This window comes from Salmo salar, chromosome ssa27 (assembly GCF_905237065.1).
Source record: "Salmo salar chromosome ssa27, Ssal_v3.1, whole genome shotgun sequence".
Taxonomy (NCBI): Eukaryota; Metazoa; Chordata; class Actinopteri; order Salmoniformes; family Salmonidae; genus Salmo; species Salmo salar.
The window spans coordinates 43663283-43682755 of record NC_059468.1 but is presented as its reverse complement, the minus strand read 5'-3'; the positions used below and the strand labels follow the sequence as shown (position 1 = coordinate 43682755).

General features: G+C 45.8%; 1 protein-coding gene across 1 annotated transcript in view; it reads left to right on the top strand.

Annotated features, from left to right (window-relative positions):
* Positions 1–19473, top strand: part of necab1 (N-terminal EF-hand calcium binding protein 1) — an 82994-nt gene that overhangs the window by 25413 nt on the left and 38108 nt on the right. Inside the window, exons 5-6 of the mRNA XM_045709760.1 lie at positions 9825–9922; positions 14318–14454. Coding sequence (XP_045565716.1) covers positions 9825–9922; positions 14318–14454 — 235 coding nt within the window. The remainder of the gene's footprint in view (positions 1–9824; positions 9923–14317; positions 14455–19473) is intronic.

Here is a 19473-nt window from a genome sequence, read left to right as displayed (position 1 = left end):
GGCTGTAACGTAACAAAATGTGGAAAAAGTCAAGGGGTCTGAATACTTTCCAAATGCACAGTACATTCTCACATCATTCCCATTTAAACCAGTCAGTCCATCATACCTGCATACACTAAAAACATAGAGGACATTAATACATTCACTAGCAACGACCGCTGTCCCAACTGGACTACATAGATAAGTACATACACCGATACAATTTACGTTGCATTTAGTAGTCCAACAGCACATGGAACGAATGAATGTTTAAACGTGTTCTTCTTGGCCATGAGCATTCTGAAGAGGGAAGCTTCTAGAACGGACGGTGTCGAGGGTGGGACGGGTCGCCAACGACAGCCAGTGCCTTGTTGTGTTTTCCTTGTGGAACAGACTGCTCAAATGTGCTTGTGGTCGACCAATTACGTTGCCGGCTCTGTTTTACTATTCTGGTCAGTTTGCTTTTGCTCCTCACGCTCAGATTACCGGACCAGACTGGTATACCAGACCTGAACGTGAGAGGGTCCTCTCCCACCAGCCCAGATTACCAGACTGTCATATTGAACGTGAGGATCGACACCTTCTAGGAGTTTGGCACTGTACAGGTGCTCAGCAGGACTTGAAACAGTCGTGAGAAGACGCCCTTGAGCTGGTCGGCCCCGTAGTCCGTCTGGGCCCGGTGCTTTGTGTGGCTTAATATTTGACAAGCATGAGGCCATCTTGTTCTCTGTTATCTGGACAGGAGAGGATTTGGGTATGCTGTCACATATTCGTTTTCGTTCGTCTTTAAAATCAGCGGTGTCAAATTACAGTTAATGTAGTTTCCAGAGGATGAACAATCTTTTCACTTCTCTTCCTATCATTGCATTTAAGCCCCTCCTATGCTTGTCTTGGATTGGCTGGACAGAACCTCTGCTTTTCCCATATTTATTTTTTTTGTCCTGAATTTATTTTCTTTCTTCTTTACAGCATCAGTATCTCCTTCCAGGAACACACAAACTTCCATTCATTAATTAAGGCACATTTTCATGTCCTCAGACACCGAGGGTTTGTTGTTGAGAAATAGACTCAGTATCCTCCTCAGATATTGGAAGGTAATGCTGTCTGTCAACTAGTGGGTGGGGATCCGTTCACCAATCAAAATACACCTCCCGGGCTGTGACGTCAAAGCAGTCTTCGAGTTCCTCCCTACTCTCCATCTATTCATACCTGAATGGATTTAATCTACAGGTTTTTTTCACGTTTTCACCTGCCCTGCCTGTATCTCAGTAGGAGATGGATAACGTTATGGTCTGATTTCCCAGACTGCTTTGTCTACGTCCTCTACGTTTCCTCTAACGCTGATTCAGGATGCGAGATAAGCGAGTTGGACAGGTGACATACTGTTGCAGAGTGGGGGGGGGGAGATTGCGCGGAGAGGGAGAGGGTATTAAAATCCCCAAGAACAAATACTGTCTGGTCAGTTGATCGTGAAAGGGCAGCATTGAACCAGTCTGTAATCCTGTCAGCAGCTTCCTTATTGTTAGGTCCAGTCGCATATAGACCCGAATAATGGACATTTATCCAGATAGAATGGTCTGAATGATACAAAGAGAATCTCATAGTCTCCGGTTGCACACTTGTTCAATCACATGACACTGCTTGACCCAAGCATTATCTACAAAGATACATAGTCCACCCACCCCCACCTATTGATTTATGTGACGTTGTTTTGTCTCGATCTGCTCCAATGACAGTGTATCCCATCAATGTTCACATCAATATTGTCCTCGCCGAGCCAGGTTTCTGTAAAGCGGGTTTAAATCATGTCTCCTTGAGTCCTCTTCAGATGTAGCCCTTGCTGCTAACTCCTCCAGTTTAGTATTTAGCGACCACACATCAAACAGGCAGATCCCCGGGAGCAGGCGACGACTTCCCGCCTCCGTATTTCCTGTCACTGCCTCTTGAGCCTCGCTTCTTCTTAGTGTCCTTCTTTTTTTTTTTTTTACTTTGGATTCTGTTCTACTGTATTCCGTTCTACTGTATTCCGTTCTACTGTATTCCGTTCTACTGTATTCTGTTCTACTGTATTCTGTTCTACTGTATTCCGTTCTACTGTATTCTGTTCTACTGTATTCCGTTCTACTGTATTCTGTTCTACTGTATTCCGTTCTACTGTATTCCGTTCTACTGTATTCTGTTCTACTGTATTCCGTTCTACTGTATTCCGTTCTACTGTATTCTGTTCTACTGTATTCTGTTCTACTGTATTCCGTTCTACTGTATTCCGTTCTACTGGATTCTGTTCTACTGTATTCCGTTCTACTGTATTCTGTTCTACTGTATTCCGTTCTACTGTATTCCGTTCTACTGTATTCTGTTCTACTGTATTCTGTTCTACTGTATTCCGTTCTACTGTATTCCGTTCTACTGTATTCTGTTCTACTGTATTCCGTTCTACTGTATTCCGTTCTACTGTATTCCGTTCTACTGTATTCTTTTCTACTGTATTCCGTTCTACTGGATTTTAGTCTATGCTGCTCGTCCTGATATTTATATATCCTTAATTCCATTTCTTTACTTTAGATTTGTGTGTATTGTGTGTATTGTGTGTATTGTGTGTAATTGTGTGTATTGTGTGTATTGTGTGTATTGTTGTGTGTATTGTTAGATATTACTTGTTAGATATTACTGCACCTGTTGGAGCTAGAAACACAATCGTTTCGCTACGCCCACAATAACATCTGCTAAACACGTGTGTGTGTGTGTGTGTGTGTGTGTGTGACCAATAAAATGTGATTTGATTTGATCAGGCAAGGCAATGCTGTTTTGGAGAGTGTGAGCTTTATCTGGGGAAAGAGAGCAGAAACTCAGCGGAATAGGTGATAGTGGTTGATTAACTCACTGAATCCTCCGGTAGTGATTGGAAAGTTTTCCGCATATTACAGCGATTAGGATTAAGGTCGTCAGACATTTGTATTGGGGTTTATTATGGATCCCCATTAGTTCCTGCCAAGGCAGCAGCTACTCTTCCTGGGGTTTATTATGGATCCCCATTAGTTTCTGCCAAGGCAGCAGCTACTCTTCCTGGGGTTTATTATGGATCCCCATTAGTTCCTGCCACGGCAGCGGCTACTCTTCCTGGGGTTTATTATGGATCCCCATTAGTTCCTGCCAAGGCAGCGGCTACTCTTCCTGGTGTTTATTATGGATCCCCATTAGTTCCTGCCAAGGCAGCGGCTACTCTTCCTGGGGTTTATTATGGATCCCCATTAGTTCCTGCCAAGGCAGCGGCTACTCTTCCTGGGGTTTATTATGGATCCCCATTAGTTCCTGCCAAGGCAGCGGCTACTCTTCCTGGGGTTTATTATGGATCCCCATTAGTTCCTGCCAAGGCAGCGGCTACTCTTCCTGGGGTTTATTATGGATCCCCATTAGTTCCTGCCACGGCAGCGGCTACTCTTCCTGGGGTTTATTATGGATCCCCATTAGTTCCTGCCAAGGCAGCGGCTACTCTTCCTGGGGTTTATTATGGATCCCCATTAGTTCCTGCCAAGGCAGCGGCTACTCTTCCTGGGGTTTATTATGGATCCCCATTAGTTCCTGCCAAGGCAGCGGCTACTCTTCCTGGGGTTTATTATGGATCCCCATTAGTTCCTGCCAAGGCAGCGGCTACTCTTCCTGGAGTTTATTATGAATCCCCATTAGTTCCTGCCAAGACATCAGCTACTCTTCCTGGGGTTTATTATGGATCCCCATTAGTTCCTGCCAAGGCAGCGGCTACTCTTCCTGGGGTTTATTATGGATCCCCATTAGTTCCTGTCAAGGCAGCAGCTACTCTTCCTGGGGTTTATTATGGATCCCCATTAGTTCCTGCCAAGGCAGCAGCTACTCTTCCTGGGGTTTATTATGGATCCCCATTAGTTCCTGCCAAGGCAGCGGCTACTCTTCCTGGGGTTTATTATGGATCCCCATTAGTTCCTGCCAAGGCAGCAGCTACTCTTCCTGGGGTTTATTATGGATCCCCATTAGTTCCTGCCAAGGCAGCAGCTACTCTTCCTGGGGTTTATTATGGATCCCCGTTAGTTCCTGCAAAGGCAGCAGCTACTCTTCCTGGGGTCTAGCAAATATTAAGGCAGTTTTTACCATTTTAAAACATTACAATACACTGTATTCCCTCAGACCCCTACTCCACCACTACCACATATCTACAATACACTGTGTTCCCTCAGGCCCCTACTCTACTACCACATATCTACAATACACTGTGTTCCCTCAGGCCCCTACTCCACCACTACCACATATCTACAATACACTGTGATCCCTCAGGCCCCTACTCTACTAGGTGTGTGTGTGTGTGTGTGTGTGTGTGTCAATGTTTGTGTTGCAGTCCCCGCTGTTCCATAAGGTGTATTTTTATGTTTATTAAATCTAATTTTACTGCTGCGTCAGTTACTTGATGTGGAATAGAGTTCCATGTAGTCATGGCTCTATGTAGTACTGTGCTCCTCCCATAGTCTGTTCTGGACTTGGGGACTGTGAAGAGACCTCTGGTGGCATGTCTTGTAGGGTATGGGGTGTCCACGCTGTGTTCTAGTCGTTTAAACAGACCTCTGGTGGCATGTCTTGTGGGGTATGTATGGGTGTCTGAGCAGTGTGGCAGTAGTTTAAACAGACCTCTGGTGGCATGTCTTGTGGGGTATGGATGGGTGTATGAGCTGTGTGCCAGTAGTTTAAACAGACCTCTGGTGGCATGTCTTGTGGGGTATGGATGGCTGTCTGAGCTGTGTGCCATAAGTTTAAACAGACCTCTGGTGGCATGTCTTGTGGGGTATGTATGGGTGTCTGAGCTGTGTCCCAGTAGTTTAAACAGACCTCTGGTGGCATGTCTTGTGGGGTATGTATGGGTGTCTGAGCTGTGTGCCAGTAGTTTAACCTCTTGACGGTCGCCTAGGATAGGGGACGCCACAGCGCATTTTGAAAAAAATCCGTGCCCATTTTAAACGGCCTACTACTCAAACTCAGAAGCTAGGATATGCATATAATTAATACTTGTGGATAGAAAACACCCTAAAGTTTCTAAAACTGTTTGGTGTCTGTGTATAACAGAACTCATATGGCAGTCAAAACCCCGAGACAGATCGAAACAGGAAGTGGAATTCTGAATTACGAAGTCAACTTCATCACGTTGCCTATTAATCACACCGTGAGCTATGGTTCATTGAGCACTTCCTATTGTTTCCACTAGATGTCCCCAGTCTTTACAAAGTGGTTTTAGTCTCCTACTGTTAAAACTGAATGAATGAGACGCTGTTGAAATTGGTCACATGAGGGCCATCACCATTATGACGCCGGCGCCCCTGGCTACCCTCCCCTTTCGAAACGTTTTGAAACACAATGCAACCGTCCCCCTCGAATCTTATTGGCTCTCTTGTTGAAAAAGGCCCTGAAGATTTATGTTATACACTGTTTGACATGTTTGAACGAACCTAAATGGAAAAAAATGCATTTTCTCGAAATGGCTGTCCCGTGGCCGACGAAGCATTTGGATCAGCCTTCAGACGCGCTAACAAGAACAAGCTCTTGGAACATAAAGGAGTCATTTTTTCAAACTAAAATACATTTGTTGTGGACCTGGGATTCCTGGAAGTGCTTTCTGATGAAGACAACCAAAGGTAAGGGATTATTGACAATAGTATACAAGACTAGATGTGATATGCAATTGTTCCAAGATGGCGCTGACCTGTAACGTTAGCCTATTTTTCAGAGTATCGCATCCCCTTTCATAGCAAAGTATGATTACCCAGTGTTACGCACGCCTCTAGAAAGAGGGAACGCAACACCCTGCTTCAACTTAACTCTCCGTGTTGTGAAAGAGGTATGGAAGTGTAGGTGTGAGCAAGGATGACACAAAGGCAGAGAATACCATTTACTGGGAATTTATTCCTTCACGCGGTAAGGTTGGGGAAAAGGGGCTGGACGGAACCAAAGCAAAGAAACTAAATATCAAAGCCCCCTCTCCTACCTTACCTGCCTACCCACTACTTACCTAACTAGCACCACCTGGTGCACTAACCAAAATACAGGGGGTGGTCCGCCCAGGTCTTTCCTAGTGTGCATAGACAGTAAACTACTACGGGTATATGTATGCCCGCGGGCCTCTGGCCTAAACACTCCCTAGGTGCCTTCCCCTTCCCCCCTGGGAACAAATGAAACAGAATTACACAAATGTACAAACTACTTCACAACAAAACACTAACCCAGGACATTAAAGAAGCTCTGAGCACTAAACACAGAACAATAAGCTTATTCAGCAACAACTAACTAAGTACATACCCAATTCTCTTTCTGAGAAACAACCAACATATACACACATATATATATATATATATCTCTCTCTGCCATCAACCTCCTCTCTCAGCAAAAAAAAATCTCTGTCTCTCCCCCTTCCTGAGCAACAGCACACTGGCTTATATTGGGGTTGTTAATTGAGACAGCTGCGTCCTGACGAGGGGGCGGGGTCAGCTCTCCAATCAGCAATGGGGCCGACCAATCAGCTGCTTGGAGTACTTCAGGAAGCCATTACCTGAAACACACTCACAAATATACAAACTACAACACAGAAACTGGGGAACGTAACACCCAGTAAAGTTATTTTTAAATCTGGCATTACAGGTGCTTTCAAGAGATATTCATCTATAAATCTTAGAATGACAATATTACATTTTAAAAATGTTTTCGAATAGTAATTTAGTAAATTGTAGCGCTGTTTCATCGGATGCATTTGAGGGAAAATAGTTAGTCAACGTTACGCACCAATGTAAAATGCTGTTTTTATATATAAATAATAACTTTATCGAACAAAAGAATGCATGTATTGTGTAACATGATGTCCTAGGTGTGTCATCTGATGAAGATTGTCAAAGGTTAGTGCTGCATTTAGCTGTTTTTTTGGTTATTTGTGATGCATGTGGTTGGTCGGAAAATGGCTATGTGGCTACTTTTACGATATACTCCTCTAACATAATCTAATGTTTTGCTTTTGCTGTAAAGCCTTTTTGAAATCGGACAACGTGGTTCGATTCAGGAGAGGTGTATCTATAAAACGATATAATTTGAAAAAAAAAAATGAATTTTTTTTTTAAATTACATTTTGTTATGCTAATGGCGATATGATTTTTCGCTGGATGTCACAGGGGTTAAACAGACCTCTGGTGGCATGTCTTGTGGGGTATGTATGGGTGTCTGAGCTGTGTGCCAGTAGTTTAAACAGACCTCTGGTGGGCATGTCTTGTGGGGTATGGATGGGTGTCTGAGCTGTATGCCAGTAGTTTAGACAGACAGCTCGGTGCATTCAACATGTAAATACCTCTCACAAATACAAGTAGTGATGAAGTCAATCTCTCCTCCACTTTGAGCCAGGAGAGATTTACATGCATATTATTAATATTAGACTCTGTATACATCCAAGGGCCAGCCGTGCTGCCCTGTTCTGAGCCAATTGCAATTTTCCTTTGTCCTTTTTTGTGGCACATGACCACATGACTGAACAGTAGTCCAGGTGTGACAAAACTAGGGCCTGTAGGACCTGCCTTTTTGATAGTGTTGTTAAGAAGGTAGAAACTAGGGCCTGTAGGACCTGCCTTGTTGATAGTGTTGTTAAGAAGGTAGAAACTAGGGCCTGTAGGACCTGCCTTGTTGATAGTGTTGTTAAGAAGGTAGAAACTAGGGCCTGTAGGACCTGCCTTGTTGATAGTGTTGTTAAGAAGGTAGAAACTAGGGCCTGTAGGACCTGCCTTGTTGATAGTGTTGTTAAGAAGGTAGAAACTAGGGCCTGTAGGACCTGCCTTGTTGATAGTGTTGTTAAGAAGGTAGAAACTAGGGCCTGTAGGACCTGCCTTGTTGATAGTGTTGTTAAGAAGGTAGAAACTAGGGCCTGTAGGACCTGCCTTGTTGATAGTGTTGTTAAGAAGGTAGAAACTAGGGCCTGTAGGACCTGCCTTGTTGATATTGCTGTTAAGAAGGTAGAGCAGTGCTTTATTATGGACAGACTTCTCCCCATCTTAGCTACTGTTGTATCAATATGTTTTGACTATGACAGTTTACAATCCAGGGTTAATCCAAGCAGTTTAGTCACCTCAACTTGCTCAATTTCCACATTATTTATTACAAGATTTAGTTGAGGTTTAGGGTTTAGTGAATGATTTGTCCCAAATACAATGCTTTTAGTTTTTAAATATGTAGGACTAACTTATTCCTTTCCACCCATTCTGAAACTCACTCTAGCTCTTTGTTAAGTGTTGCAGTCATTTCAGTCGCTGCTCAGTGAGCTCAGGATCTGGCAGCAGGGCCGTGCCTGGGTCTAAATTTAGACACCCACAAGCACACTAAACACCTGAGGTCCTTGTCAAACTTTTTAATTCCTGCAAATAAATAGCCCTGTGTGGCTATGATGACCATTCACATGTCAGGATTGGGAATTGAATTCCCGCTGGACACACACACACACACACACACACACTATACATACACACTACACATACACACACACACACACACACACACTATACATACACACTACACATACACACACACACACACACTTACACTTACACACACATACACACACACACACACTTACACTTACACACACACACACACACACACACACACACACACACACACACACACACACACACACACACACACACACACACACACACACACACACACACACACACACACACACACACTATACATACACACTACACTTACACACACACACACACACACACACACACACACTATACATACACACACACACACACACACACACACACACACTTACACACACACACACACACTATACATACACACTACACACACACTACACACACACACTACACATACACACACACACACACACACACACTATACATAGACACTACACATACACACTACACATACACACACACACACACACACTATACATACACACTACACATACACACTTACACACACACACACATACACACACACACACTTACACACACTTACACACACACACACACACACACACTATACATACACACTACACATGCACACACACACACACTATACATACACACTACACATGCACACACACACACACTATACATACACACTACACATACACACTATACACACTACACACTATACATACACACTACACACACACTACACATACACACTATACATACACACTACACATACACACACACACACACACACACACACACACACACACACACACACTATACATACACACTACACACACACACTATACATACACACTACACATACACACACACACACACTATACATACACACTACACATACACACACACACACACTATACATACACACTACACATACACACTACACATACACACTATACACACTACACCATACACACTACACACTATACATACACACTACACATACACAATATACATACACACTATACATACACACTATACATACACACTACACATACACACTATACATACACACTACACACTATACATACACACTATACATACACACTACACACTATACATACACACTACACATACACACTACACATACACACTATACATACACACTACACATACACACTACACACTACACATACACACTATACATACACACTACACATATACACTACACACTATACACTATACATTCACACTATACATACACATACACACTACACATACACACTACACATACACATACACATACACACACACTATACATACACACTATACATAGATATATATATATATATATATATATATATAATGTCTGTCTGTCTGTGTTTAAAGAGTACTTCTCCCAGCACCTTGGTGAATACGAGAAGGTCCTGGCAGCCCTGGAGGACCTCAACATGACAATACTGAAGGCTATGGGCAAGACCAAGAAGGTACGTCACCTCCAGGACTCTACTGGACACCTTTCGCTTTCATCTGGAGGAGTAGTTACGGGCAACATACATATACAAACAAAATGTCCCATGTGGACCCAGAGGATGTTCCCAAAGTGGTCCTCGAGGGTAAAAAAAAAAAGGGTGATTTTGTTCAAAGAAAATATATATATATATATATATATACAGTATATTTCCTTCCATGCACTACAAATCCCTACGTTAAAAGCCTGTTTTCTCCAATAAGAACATATCAACTTACTGCCTCCAGAAAGGACTGAGGAACAGACAGGTGTGTTGAGGGGAGGGACAGACAGGTGTGTTGAGGGGAGGGACAGACAGGTGTGTTGAGGGGAGGGACAGACAGGTGTGTTGAGGGGAGGGACAGACAGGTGTGTTGAGGGGAGGGACAGACAGGTGTGTTGAGGGGAGGGACAGACAGGTGTGTTGAGGGGAGGAACAGACAGGTGTGTTGAGGGGAGGAACAGACAGGTGTGTTGAGGGGAGGGACAGACAGGTGTGTTGAGGGGAGGGACAGACAGGTGTGTTGAGGGGAGGGACAGACAGGTGTGTTGAGGGGAGGGACAGACAGGTGTGTTGAGGGGAGGAACAGACAGGTGTGTTGAGGGGAGGAACAGACAGGTGTGTTGAGGGGAGGGACAGACAGGTGTGTTGAGGGGAGGGACAGACAGGTGTGTTGAGGGGAGGGACAGACAGGTGTGTTGAGGGGAGGGACAGACAGGTGTGTTGATGGGAGGGACAGACAGGTATGTTGAGGGGAGGGACAGACAGGTATATTGAGGGGAGGGACAGACAGGTGTGTTGAGGGGAGGGACAGACAGGTGTGTTGAGGGGAGGGACAGACAGGTATATTGAGGGGAGGGACAGACAGGTGTGTTGAGGGGAGGGACAGACAGGTGTGTTGAGGGGAGGGACAGACAGGTGTATTGAGGGGAGGGACAGACAGGTGTATTGAGGGGAGGGACAGACAGGTGTATTGATGGGAGGGACAGACAGGTGTTTTTAGGGGAGGGACAGACAGGTGTATTGATGGGAGGGACAGACAGGTATATTGATGGGAGGGACAGACAGGTATATTGATGGGAGGGACAGACAGGTGTATTGAGGGGAGGGACAGACAGGTGTTTTTAGGGGAGGGACAGACAGGTGTATTGATGGGAGGGACAGACAGGTATATTGAGGGGAGGGACAGACAGGTGTTTTTAGGGGAGGGACAGACAGGTATATTGAGGGGAGGGACAGACAGGTATATTGAGGGGAGGGACAGACAGGTATATTGAGGGGAGGGACAGACAGGTGTTTTTAGGGGAGGGACAGACAGGTATATTGAGGGGAGGGACAGACAGGTATATTGAGGGGACGGACAGACAGGTGTATTGAGGGGAGGGACAGACTGGTGTATTGAGGGGAGGGACAGACAGGTATATGTAGGGGAGGGACAGACAGGTATATTGAGGGGAGGGACAGACAGGTATATTGAGGGGAGGGACAGACAGGTGTTTTTAGGGGAGGGACAGACTGGTGTATTGAGGGGAGGGACAGACAGGTATATGTAGGGGAGGGACAGACAGGTATATTGAGGGGAGGGACAGACAGGTATATTGATGGGAGGGACAGACAGGTATATTGAGGGGAGTGACAGACAGGTGTTTTTAGGGGAGGGACAGACAGGTGTATGTAGGGGAGGGACAGACAGGTGTATTGAGGGGAGGGACAGACAGGTATATTGAGGGGAGTGACAGACAGGTGTTTTTAGGGGAGGGACAGACAGGTGTATGTAGGGGAGGGACAGACAGGTGTATGTAGGGGAGGGACAGACAGGTATATTGAGGGGAGGGACAGACAGGTATATTGATGGGAGGGACAGACAGGTATATTGAGGGGACGGACACAGTAATAAAATGACTGAAGCTGACAAGAAGCCGTATTTATCACAAGCATATGACACACTTGCCGCCACATTGTGAACACTCCATGCTCTCAGCCCGCTCAACTGTGAAATGGAAAGTCATGGAAGTTAGAGACTAGATGATAAGAGTTCAGGGTTAGAGCATAGGGGATAGGGTTTAGAGGATAGAGGATAGGGGATAGGGTTTAGAGGATAGAGATTAAGGATAGGGGATAGGGGATAGAGGATAGGGGATAGGGTTTAGAGGATAGGGTTTAGAGGATAGAGGATAGGGGATAGAGGATAGAGGATAGGGTTTAGAGGATAGGGTTATAGGGGATAGGGTTTAGAGGATAGAGGATAGGGGATAAGGGGTTAGGGTTTAGAGGATAGAGGATAGGGGATAGAGAATAGGGGATAAGGGGTTAGGGTTTAGAGGATAGGGGATAGGGATTAGAGGATAGAGGATAGGGTTTAGAGGATAGAGGATAGGGTTTAGAGGATAGGGTTTAGAGGATAGAGGATTGGGGATAGAGGTTAAGGATAGGGGATGGGGTTTGGAGGATAGGGGATAGGGATTAGAGGATAGAGGATATGGTTTAGAGGATAGGGGATAGGGTTTAGAGGATAGGGTTTAGATGATAGGGTTTAGAGGGTAGGGGTAAGGGATAGGGTTTAGAGGATAGGGCATAGGGGATAGGGGTTAGGGGATAGAGGATAGGGTTTAGAGGATAGGGGATAAGGGATAGGGTTTAGAGGATAGGGGTTAGGGGATAGAGGATAGTGTTTAGAGGATAGGGGATAGGGTTTAGAGGATAGAGGATAGAGGATAGTGGATAGGGTTTAGAGGATAGAGGATAGGGGATAGGGGATAGGGGATAGGGGATAGAGGATAGAGGATAGGGGATAGAGGATAGAGGATAGAGGATAGAGGATCGGGGATAGAGGATAGGGGATAGGGGATAGAGGATAGAGGATAGGGGATATGGTTTAGGGGATAGAGGATAGAGGATAGGGGATATGGTTTAGAGGATAGAGGATAGAGGATAGGGGATAAGGTTTAGAGGATAGGGGATAGAGGATAGGGGATAGAGGATAGGGGATAGGGGATAGGGGATAGGGTTTAGAGGAGAGGGGACAGGGGATAGAGGATAGAGGATAGGGGATAGGGTTTAGAGGATAGGGGATAGGGTTTAGAGGATAGAGGATAGGGGATAGGGTTTAGATGATAGAGGATAGGGGATAGAGGATAGAGGATAGGGGATAGGGTTTAGAGGATAGAGGATAGGGGATAGAGGTTAAGGATAGGGGATAGAGGATAGGGTTTAAAGGATAGGGGATAGAGGATAGGGGATAGGGTTTAGAGGATGGGGGATAGAGGATAGGGGATAGGGTTTAGAGGATAGGGTTTAGAGGATAGGGGATAGAGGTTAAGGATAGGGGATAGGGGTTAGGGGATAGAGGATAGGGCATAGGGTATAGAGGATAGGGTTTAGAGGATAGAGGATAGAGGATAGGGTTTAGAGGATAGGGTTTAGAGGATAGAGGATAGGGTTTAGAGGATAAGGGATAGGGGATAGAGGATAGGGGATAGGGTTTAGAGGAGAGGGGTTAGGGTACATGGGATAGAGGATAGGAGATAGGGGATAGGGTTTAGAGGATAGGGGATAGGGTTTAGAGGATAGGGGATAGGGTTTAGAGGATAGGGGATAGGGTTTAGAGGATAGGGGATAGGGTTTAGAGGATAGGGGATAGGGGATAGGGTTTAGAGGATACAGGATAGGGTTTAGAGGATGTAGGATAGAGGATAGAGGATAGGGTTTAGAGGATAGAGGATAGGGGATAGGGTTTAGAGGATACAGGATAGGGTTTAGAGGATAGAGGATAGGGGATAGGGTTTAGAGGATAGGGGATAGAGGATAGGGCTTAGAGGATAGAGGACAGAGGATAGGGGATAGGGTTTAGAGGATAGGGGATAGGGGTTAGAGGATAGGGGTTAGAGGATAGAGGATAGGGGATAGAGGATAGGGGATAGAGGATAGGGGATAGGGGATAGAGGATAGGGGATAGGGTTTAGAGAATAGGGGATGATATGGGTTCTAAGGGTTGGTTCCTCTCTCCTCCAGGACTACCAGGAAGCCCTCTAGGGTCTAGGGGTTCTAAGGGTTGGTTCCTCTCTCCTCCAGGACTACCAGGAAGCCCTCTAGGGTCTAGGGGTTCTAAGGGTTGGTTCCTCTCTCCTCCAGGACTACCAGGAAGCCCTCTAGGGTCTAGGGGTTCTAAGGGTTGGTTCCTCTCTCCTCCAGGACTACCAGGAAGCCCTCTAGGGTCTAGGGGTTCTAAGGGTTGGTTCCTCTCTCCTCCAGGACTACCAGGAAGCCCTCTAGGGTCTAGGGGTTCTAAGGGTTGGTTCCTCTCTCCTCCAGGACTACCAGGAAGCCCTCTAGGGTCTAGGGGTTCTAAGGGTTGGTTCCTCTCTCCTTCAGGACTACCAGGAAGCCACACACCTGGAGCAGTTCGTGACCCGCTTCCTGTTGAAAGAGACAACCAATCAGCTCCACTCGCTGCAGAGCTCCCTGGAATGTGCCATGGAGACCACGGCCGAGCAAACCCGTCAGGAGAGGCAAGTCTTCTCCTCTCCTCTCCTCTCCTCTCCTCTCCTCTCCTCTCCTCTCCTCTCCTCTCCTCTCCTCTCCTCTGTTCTCCAATTCTCTTCTTCTCCCTTCTCCTCTCTTCTCTTCTCCTCTGTTCTACTCTCTTCTCTCTTCTCCTCTCCTCTCCCCTATTTTCTTCTCTTCAGTCAGTCAGTCAGTCAGTCAGTCAGTCAGTCAGTCAGTCAGTCAGTCAGTCAGTCAGTCTGTGATGAGTGCTCTCCATCCAGACAAACCTCTGAGGGGACTTCTGCTTTATGTCTGTGTCTACGCAATTAGTGTGTGTGGGTGTGTGTTGTGTTTTGTGTGTGTTGTGTTTTGTGTGTGTTGTGTTTGTGTTTTGCGTGTGTTGTGTGTGTTGTGTTTTGTGTATCGTGTTTTGCGTGTGTTGTGTGTTTTGTGTTGTGTTTGTGTGTGTTATGTGTGTTGTGTTTTGTGTATCGTGTTTTGCGTGTGTTGTGGTTTGTGTGTTGTGTTGTGTGTTTTGTGTTGTGTTGTGGTTTGTGTGTTGTGTTGTGGTTTGTGTGTTGTGGTTTGTGTGTTGTGTTTTGTGTGTTGTGTTTTGTGTGTTGTATTTTGTGTGTGGTTCAGTTGGTAGAGCGTGGCGCTTGTATTCATGCATGACTGTAAATTGCTTTGGATACAAGCATAATGTGTTATATATTACCTACCCTATGCTGGGTAATGTGTGTTTTAGCAGTCTGATTAGCTAGCTCTGTGTAGCATGCCTCTAGGGTCATTAGTAACAGTGTGACTCACCAGATCTGGTCTGAATGTAGGTTGAATGTAGGTCGAAGGTCAGCTCTGTCCATGCCCTGGGAAGCAGCGGCTACTTTTAGAACACTCCCAGCGTTCTGAATCAGAACAGATAACCCAGGCAGCCACAGTGCTGGTTTTTGTTCTAGCACCTGGGTGATGGCATGTCATGCTTCAGAACTGGGCGAGAATGGAACAGAATTCTCTCCTCTCGTCTCCTCTCCTCTCCTCTCTTCCTCTCCTCTCCTCTCCTCTCCTCTCCTCTCCTCTCCTCTCCTCTCCTCTCCTCTCCTCTCCTCTCCTCTCCTCCTCCTCTTCTCTCCTCTCCTTTCTTCTTCTTCCCTTCTTCCTCCCCCCCTCCTCTCAGCTCCTGTCCCATCAGGGACCCTGAGTCCCAGCCCCCTGAGTCCCTGAGTCCCAGCCCCTGAGTCCCTGAGTCCCAGCCCCCTGAGTCCCTGAGTCCCAGCCCCTGAGTCCCAGCCCCTGAGTCCCGGAGTCCCGGAGTCCCTGAGTCCCAGCCCCCTGAGTCCCTGAGTCCCAGCCCCCTGAGTCCCTGAGTCCCAGCCCCCTGAGTCCCTGAGTCCCTGAGTCCCAGCCCCCTGAGTCCCAGTCCAGCAGCCATCTTTAAACACCACTCCAGATATTACAACATTTCTCTAGTCCCTTGTTTGGAGAAATTCTGTAGCTGGAATCCCAATTTGCTCCAATAGAGAATTTAGAAGCAAAGCATCAGCTCAGCAGGTAGATGAACTCTACTATCTCAATCTCTGATGTGTCTAAGGCCCATTCTCTATTCTGTCTGATGTCTCTAGCCAGGTTCACTGTGGAGCTGTGTGTGTGTGTGTGTGTGGGTGCGTGTGTGTGTGTGTGTGTTTACGTATGTGAGTGCGCACGTGCATACGTGTGAACTTGGGTGTGTGTGTGCGTGTGCGTGTGTGTATGCATGCATGCATTTGTGTGTGTTTGGCTGCAGGATGAAAGGATGCAGACCACTCAGGTGACCACATTGGGGGGGGGACGACCTCTATGGAGCTCTACCATTCAGACTGAAAACCTCTGGTTATATATACTCTGGTAGTATGGGGAAGAGAGACAGGGCCGTCGTTCTTATTTCTCTGTTGAAATGACTAAATCCCTCAGAGACAGGACCAATGCCTTTCCTATGAGACCTAAAATGTTTTTCCTTTGAAGACTACCTCATCAGCAGTCAGTTTACAAGCATATATTCTCACATATATGTGACTCGTTTCAGGGAACTAGGCATATTTTATTGATTTATTTATTTTACCTTTATTTAACCAGGTAGGCCAGTTGAGAACAAGTCCTTTATTTAACCAGGTAGGCCAGTTGAGAACAAGTCCTTTATTTAACCAGGTGGGCCAGTTGAGAACAAGTCCTTTATTTAACCAGGTAGGCTAGTTGAGAACAAGTTCTCATTTACAATTGCGACCTGGCCAAGATAAAGCAAACCAGTTCGACACAAACAACAACACAGAGTTACACATGGAGTAAAACAAACATACAGTCAATAATACAATAGGAAAATCTATATACATTGAGTGCAAATGAGGTAGGATAAGAGAGGTAAGGCAATAAATAGGCCATGGTGGCTAAATAATTACAATATAGCAATTAAACACTGGACTGGTAGATGTGCAGAAGATGAATGTGCAAGTAGAGATACTGGGGTGCAAAGGAGCAAGATAAATAAATAAATACAGTATGAGGTAGGTAGGTAGATAGATGGGCTGTTTACAGATGGGCTGTGTACAGGTGCAGTGATCTGTGAGCTGCTCTGACAGCTGGTGCTTAAAGCTAGTGAGGGAGACATGAGTCTCCAGCTTCAGAGACTTTTTGCAGTTCATTCCAGTCATTGGCAGCAGAGAACTGGAAGGAAAGACAACCAAAGGAGGAATTGGCTTTGGGTGTGACCAGAAAGATATACTTGCTGGAGCGCGTGCTACAGGTGGGTGTTGTTATGGTGACCAGTGAGCTGAGATAAGGCGGGACTTTACCTAGCAGGGACTTGTAGATGACCTGGAGCCAGTGGGTTTGGCGACAAGTATGAAGCGAAGGCCAGCCAACGAGAGCGTACAGGTCGCAGTGGTGGGTAGTATATGGGGTTTTGGTGACAAAACGAATGGCACTGTGATAGACTGCATCCAATTTGTTGAGTAGAGTGTTGGAGGCTATTTTGTAAATGACATTGCCGAAGTCGAGGATCGGTAGGATAGTTCGTTTTACGAGGGTATGTTTGGCAGCATGAGTGAAGGATGCTTTGTTGCAAAATAGGAAGCCGATTCTAGATTTAATTTTGGATTGGAGATGTTTAATGTGAGTCTGGAAGGAGAGTTTACAGTCTAACCAGACACCTAGGTATTTGTAGTTGTCCACATATTCTAGGTCAGAACCGTCCAGGGTAGTGATGCTGGACGGGTGGGCAGGTGCGGGCAGCGATCGGTTTAAGAGCATGCATTTAGTTTTACTTGCATTTAAGAGCAGTTGGAGGCCACGGAAGGAGAGTTGTATGGCATTGAAGCTCGTCTGGAGGTTAGTTAACACAGTGTCCAAAGAAGGGCCAGAAGTATACAGAATGGTGTCGTCTGCGTAGAGGTGGATCCAGGAATCACCAGCAGCAAGAGCAACATCATTGATGTATACAGAGAAGAGAGTCGGCCCGAGAATTGTACCCAGTCGCTCCCCCATAGAGACTGCCAGAGGTCCAGACAACAGGCCCTCCAATTTGACACACTGAACTCTATCTGAGAAGTAGTTGGTGAACCAGGCGAGGCAGTCATTTGAGAAACCAAGGCTGTTGAGTCTGCCAATAAGAATGTTGTGATTGACAGAGTCGAAAGCCTTGGCCAGGTCGATGAATACGGCTGCACAGTAATGTCTTTTATCGATGGCGGTTATGATATCGTTTAGGACCTTGAGCGTGGCTGAGGTGCACCCATGACCAGCTCTGAAACCAGATTGCATAGCGGAGAAGGTATGGTGGGATTCGAAATGGTAGATAATCTGTTTGTTAACTTGGCTTTCGAAGACCTTAGAAAGACAGGGTAGGATAGATATAGGTCTGTAGCGGTTTGGGTCAAGAGTGTCCCCTCCTTTGAAGAGGGCGATGACAGCAGCTGCTTTCCAATCTTTAGGAATCTCAGACGATATGAAAGAGAGGTTGAACAGGCTAGTAATAGGGTTTGCAACAATTTCGGCAGATAATTTTAGAAAGAAAGGGTCCAGATTGTCTAGCCCGGCTGATTTGTAGCGGTCCAGATTTTGCAGCTCTTTCAGAACATCAGCTATCTGGATTTGGGTGAAGGAGAAGTGGGGAAGGTTTGGGCGAGTAGCTGTGGGCAAGGCTGTTGACCGGGGTAGGGGTAGCCAGGTGGAAAGCATGGCCAGCCGTAGAAAAATGCTTATTGAAATTCTCAATTATAGTGGATTTATCGGTGGTAACAGTGTTTCCTAGCCTCAGAGCAGTGGGCAGCTGGGAGGAGGTGCTCTTATTGTCCATGGACTTTACAATGTCCCAGAACTTTTTTTAATTTGTGTTGCAGGAAGCAAATTTATGCTTGAAAAAGCTAGCTTTAGCTTTCCTAACTGCCTGCGTATATTTGTTCCTAACTTCCCTGAAAAGTTGCATATCACAGGGGCTATTCGATGTGAATGCAGAACGCCACAGGATGTTTTTGTGTTGGTTAAGGGCAGTCAGGTCTGGAGAGAACCAAGTGCTATATCTGTTCCTGGTAAAAAAAAAATTTAATGGGACATGCTTATTTAAGATGGTGAGGAAGGCATTTTTAAAGAATAACCAGGCATCCTCTACTGATGGGATGAGGTCAATATCCTTCCAGGATACCAGGGCCAGGTCGATTAGAAAGGCCTGCTCGCTGAAGTGTTTTAGGGAGCGTTTGACAGTGATGAGTGGAGGTCGTTTGGTCGCAGATCCATTACGGATGCAGGCAATGAGGCAGTGATCGCTGAGATCCTGGGTGAAGACAGCAGAGGTGTATTTGGAGGGCAAGTTAGTTAGGTTGATATCTATGAGGGTGCCCGTGTTTACGGATTTAGGGTTGTACCTGGTGGGTTCATTGATAATTTGAGGGCATCAAGTTTAGATTGTAGGATGGCCGGGGTGTTAAGCATGTCCCAGTTTAGGTCACCTAGCAGCACAAGCTCTGAGGATAGATGGGGGTCACTACTTCACAGGCGAGCCATTTGACCGTAAATTT